This window comes from Rana temporaria, chromosome 3 (assembly GCF_905171775.1).
Source record: "Rana temporaria chromosome 3, aRanTem1.1, whole genome shotgun sequence".
Lineage (NCBI taxonomy): Eukaryota > Metazoa > Chordata > Amphibia > Anura > Ranidae > Rana > Rana temporaria.
The window spans coordinates 416,089,617-416,095,616 of NC_053491.1; the positions used below are offsets into that span (position 1 = coordinate 416,089,617).

The window sequence follows — 6,000 nt, forward strand, 5'->3', positions numbered from 1 at the left end:
ACTAATTACTGTATAAATGTGACTGGCAGGGAAGGGGTTAACACTAGGGGGTGAGGAAGGGGTTAAATGTATTCCCTGGGTGTGTTCTAACTGTGTGTGGAGGGGGACTGACTGGAGGAGGTGACCGATGCTGTGTCCCTATGTACAAGGGACACAGATCAGTCTCCTCTCTCCCTGACAGGACGTGGAGCTCTATGTTCACACACAGAGCTCCACGTCCCTGCTGTCACCGCCAATCGCAGGTACCTGTCGGACATCGCGGCCGCCAGGCATGCGCATCGGCATCTCAGCGCGCGCGGGGAATGCACATAAAAGGCAGTTGAGAGCCGCGCTGTGGACGTCTTTCGTCTATAGCGCGGCTCTCAAGTGGTTAAATATCAGTTGCCCTATTTTTTAGGTTGTCAGTTTGTCAGTAAAAACTGTGCTCTGCCAGTAAATTTTACAGGCCAGATTCTCGTAGATCAGCGTATCTTTGTTCTGGCGTAGCATATCCTATTTACGCTACGCCTCCGCAACTTAGGCGGGCAAGTGCTGTATTCTCCAAGCACTTGCTCCGTAAGTTGCGGCGGCGTATCGTAAATAGGCCGGCGTAAGCCCGCCTAATTCAAATTTGGAACAGGGGGGCGTGTTTTATGTAAATGTTCTGTGACCCGACGTGATTGACGTTTTTCACGAACGGCGCATGCGCCGTCCGTGGAATATCCCAGTGTGCATTGCTCCAAAGTACGCTGCAAGGACGTATTGGTTTTGACGTAAACGTAAATGACGTCCAGCCCCATTCACGGACGACTTACGCAAACAACGTAGAATATTCAAAATTTGACGCGGGAACGACGTCCATACTTAACATTGGTACGCCGCATTTACGCCACCATATAGCAGGGGTAACTTTACGCTGGGAAAAGCCTAACGTAAACAGCGTATCTGTACTGCGTCGGCCAGGCGTACGTTCGTGAATTCGCGTATATAGCTGATTTACATATTTTGACGCGTAAATCAGCGTACACGCCCCTAGCGGCCAGCGTAAATATGCAGTTAAGATCCGACGACGTAAGAGACTTGCGCTGGTCGGATCTAACACAAATCTATGCGTAACTGATTATATATCAGACAGGAGGCTCATATCTTGTGCATTAATCTTCCTTTATTAATGCTCACAGCAGAATACATTTCTAATAACTTAATGTAAAAAACTTTTTTAAAACAGACTACCCCTTCAGTAGTCCATATAATCCTCTAACCACGCCCCTGATAGTGACCCCATAAAAGGGGCTGTCTGTGAGTGTTCCTCCTCTTTCTTTCTGCTCACAGATCAGATAAGTACTCATTTATTAGTGTGTTTTTGTTTTATAGGACTACTAGAGAGATTTCCCTCCTGTATTTCCTATATTCATGATTTTCATATATATATGTGTTTTTCCTTATTATGTATAATCTTTTCTGATATACAGTCTTGGTATAGATTTATACAGGTTTTACAGTCTGTCCCAGTGGCGGTTCGTCCATAGAGGGCGCTGGAGCGCCGCCCCCTCTGGCTCTCACCGCCACTGAGTGAAATAACATAGATTCATGCATTGCACGAATCTATGTTATTTTCGCCGCTGCAGCTGTTATTCAGATGGTCGGCGCTCAATGTCCGGCCATCTGAATAACGCCAGCTGGTTGGCTGTAGGGAAATGTCTATCAAAGCCAGCGGCTCTGATAGGCTTTCCCAATACAGCCCAGAAGCTTATTCTCGGAGCGCACAGACTGTACGCCCCTTGAATAAGATGACAGGCGTCTCAGCCAATCAGGTTGGCCGGTTCTGGCTACCAGTAACCTGATTGGCTGAGACGCCTGTCAGTCATCGAGGGCGGGAGAAGACATCGTGGGACGTGGATGCCTAAAACCAGTAAGGTAAGTGCCGGGCGGAGGGGGAAGAAAGCAATTTACAGGGCACAGTGGGGACAATTGGCACAGTGGTGACCATTAAAGGGCACAGTGGTGACAATGTATGGCACAGTGGCTGCGTTTAATGGCATGGCACAGTGGTGACAATGGATGGCACAGTAGCTGCGTTTAATGGCATGGCACAGTGGTGACAATGGATGGCACAGTGACTGCGTTTAATGGCATGGCACAGTGGTGACAATGTATGGCACAGTGGCTGCGTTTAATGGCATGGCACAGTGGTGACAATGCATGGCACAGTGGTGACAATGGATGGCACAGTAGCTGCGTTTAATGGCATGGCACAGTGGTGACAATGGATGGCACAGTGACTGCGTTTAATGGCATGGCACAGTGGTGACAATGGATGGCACAGTGGCTGCGTTTAATGGCATGGCACAGTGGTGACAATGCATGGCACAGTGGTGACAATGGATGGCACAGTAGCTGCGTTTAATGGCATGGCACAGTGGTGACAATGGATGGCACAGTGACTGCGTTTAATGGCATGGCACAGTGGTGACAATGGATGGCACAGTGGCTGCGTTTAATGGCATGGCACAGTGGTGACAATGGATGGCACAGTGACTGCGTTTAATGGCATGGCACAGTGGTGCGAATTGATGGCACAGTGGCTGCGTTTGATGGCATGTAACAGTGACTGCGTTTGATGGCATGTAACAGTGGCTGCGTTTGGGCACAGTGAGACTGCAATTTTTTTTTCCCTTTGCGCCCCCCCAAAAATTTTGAGCACCAGCCGCCACTGGTCTGTCCTGTATTTCCAGGCTTTACAGTGCCTTTACCTTTAACTGTTCTTGCTGAACATTCGCTCTGTTCAACTGACTCTCTTTGTATTGTACCGCGCGTCATTCAGTCAGCAAGGTGTCGGGAGCGCGTCTCCTTCCGACACCACTGCACAGCTGGCAGACCTGGCGCATCGCCATTACTGTCATCTTCTCCCTCACGACACTCGCGCGCTCTCAGGGGGCAGCTCCTCCCTCGTTCGCCGCTCAACCAATCAGCGCGCACCGGACGAAGTCTCGCGAGACTTCGTTCCCGGGCCGCTGCAGTTCTGAGGCTCCCCTCTTCTCCGTAGCCACTCGGAGCCTACGGAGGAGAGGATAGGACAGGAGCCTGCATACACTGTTCCCCTAAACAGCTAAGTACAGTGGATTGTTTCCCTGAGAATAGATATTGCCCCAGCGCTGGCTAGCTTCAGTCACTCTTAATTTAATTAGCCATAATTAACAGAGGGTCAATATATATATATATAGTTACCAGCCTGAGCAACTAATCTAAAATTCAAACTGCTCTAATTACTGTCTTAGGGGTCACTTGTCAAGATGACTGATGCCAATCCACTGAACCCCAGTGGGGAGATACAAACCACAGGCATCTCACACACCCTGAGTGCCTCCCAACTCCAGGACATCATCCAGATGTCTATTCAGGCTGCCCTAGCCTCCACTACCCCATCCCCATGGGCACTACAACCCACGGATGTCACACCTATCCCGCTTCAGTGCGGTGAACCGCCCACTAAGAAGGGAAAATCCTTGCAAAAAAGGAAACACACCCTTGCGGTCCATGACTCCCCGGCAGGGGAAGTAAATAATCTGCTACAGGTAGCCCCCACCACGGTCTACCAACCCCAGCATCACTCAGATACATCTCGACCCCTGAACCTCAGGGAGACCCAGAAAAAGGGACTTAATGCCACCAGAAGGGCAAAACCTGACTCATACATGGATTCCTCCGAGGAGGACTCTGCCGATCCTTTAGAGGAATCGGACGGATCTGACTCCAATTCAGATATTGAAGATGCTGGGGCTACGGCTCTTAATACAGCAGCCACTCCTGCCACGCAGGACGAGGTCCTCCTGGACGCCCTCGGGGAACCCTTCTTCCACCCAGACGCAATAACACACCCGTGTTCTGGAGAGTGGACTCCTTTACCGCACGTTTCACAATACGTGGAACTGTGGGCAAGGAAGTCCTTAGACAAGGGTAGCCGCAATAAATTGAGGGCCGAATGCCCCAGACCCTCCATTCCCAAAAAAGTGGTAGCCACCCCGGAGGTGGATCCGGTTCTAACAAAATACCTGTTAAAAACAGGAAAATTTCAAAAGAAGGGCATTGAACGGTCCTTCCGAGCCATACAGGACCGCGTCCTGGACCTGATGGGTCCGTTAACTAAAATACTCAACCTCTCAGAGCAGGCTGCGGCTTCTGGACAACCAGTTGACCTACCACAGCTTAGGGGTTGGGCACAGAGAGCCCTGTGCCTGGCTGGCACCGCCAACACGGCATGCTCAGTGGAAAGACGCAGGTCAATCCTTATGCGTTTAGACCCCCAGTTATCCCACCTGGCGGAGTCCGAGCCCGGCCCGGCAGCCGAAGGCATGCTCTTTGGTGACATGGTCATCAAGGATATAAGTACATTTGTTGGACTGTTCACCAGTCTGGATAAGGCCCAGAATTCCCTAAGAAAAATGGGAACCAACAAGGTTTTTAACAGGGCCGGCAGAAATAGAGGCCGTTCTACCTTCTTCAGGCCACAGGGCAGATCCCCTGCTCAATATCAGTACCAGGCTCCGTCCTATGCCACCCCGATGGCACAACCTGCACCATTCTTTCCTCCTCGAGGCAGACCCTGGCGCGGACGTGGTGGACGCGGCTATCCACGATCTCGACCTCCTACCGGTGAGCATACCTTACACCACACTCGATTACACTCCCGTAGGGGGACGTCTGAAGTATTTTTCCCAAAATTGGTCTGCGATTACGGCAAACGCATGGATCTTACACTCCGTCACGGGGTTTGTCATAGACCTGCAATTCCCACCGATTCTCAATATAATTCCCCCACCCATTCGGTTTGCAAAGCAAAAAGAACGCCTCATAGACAAAGAGATTCAAGATCTGGTCACAAAACAGGCAATTATGGAAGTAGATCCCTCTTCCACAGGTTTCATAAGCAACCTGTTCCTAGTAAGCAAGAAAGGGGGAGGCTTCCGCCCGGTAATAAACCTGAGGGGCTTGAACCAATATGTCGAATACCGACATTTCAAGATGGAAGGAATTCACTTCCTCCGAGACCTTCTCCACCCCAGCGATTGGCTGGTGAAGGTGGACCTAAAAGATGCATATCTTACGGTTCCCATACACCCCGACTCACAACATTTACTTCGCTTCCCGTGGAAGGGCAGAATGTGGCAATTCACTTGCCTTCCGTTCGGCCTGTCGTCTGCCCCATGGTGTTTCACCAAACTTATGAAACCAGTGGTGGCAGCTTTGAGGAGCAGAGGAGTTCGTCTGATTATCTATCTCGACGACATCCTCATCATGGCCTACTCCCAAAATCAGGCCCTCCTTCACATGTCTTGGACAATTTCCCTACTCCAAGAACTGGGCTTCGTAATCAACTACGAAAAGTCCAGTCTAACCCCAGCCCAACAAATAGAGTTCCTGGGCTTTACGGTAGACACCGTCCAGTCAACCCTCAGTCTACCCAAAACAAAACTTGCGCTCATCCGCAAAGAGATTCGGGCAGCACTAGGCAGAGGTTTTCTATCCCTCCGCACTCTAGCACGGCTGGTGGGCCTGCTCGCGGCCTCCATCCAGGCCATCTTCCCGGCCCCACTACATTACAGAGCCCTCCAACGGCTCAAAATTATGCACCTGAGACAAGGTCTCAGGTATTCAGACGAGATTCCCCTATGTCAAGAGACTACCGAGGAACTGAGATGGTGGCTTCATCATGCCGTGGAATGGAACGGCAAGACCATCTTCAACCCCTCCCCGGACGTCGTGATAGAATCAGACGCCAGTCGCAGGGGCTGGGGCGCCCGTTGCGGGACGTCCTCCACAGGAGGGACGTGGTCCGCAACGGAAACCTCCCTGCATATCAATGCACTGGAACTTTTGCCAGCTCTGTTCGCCGTCAAGAGTTTTATGCCTCATACGTCCACATGCTGTATTCTATTTCGCATGGACAATGTGGCAGCGGTGCAATATGTCAATCGACTGGGAGGCACCAAATCCAAGACGTTGGCATACATCGCGAAAGAC

The 6,000-nt window shown here is 50.9% G+C and overlaps 1 protein-coding gene across 1 annotated transcript in view; it reads right to left on the minus strand.

Annotated features, from left to right (window-relative positions):
- Nucleotides 1–2,799, minus strand: part of LOC120930528 (zinc metalloproteinase-disintegrin-like MTP9) — a 47,581-nt gene extending 44,782 nt beyond the window's left edge. The window contains exon 1 of the mRNA XM_040341705.1: nt 2,733–2,799. Coding sequence (XP_040197639.1) covers nt 2,733–2,799 — 67 coding nt within the window. The remainder of the gene's footprint in view (nt 1–2,732) is intronic.
- Between the last annotated feature and the right edge of the window lie 3,201 nt (nt 2,800–6,000).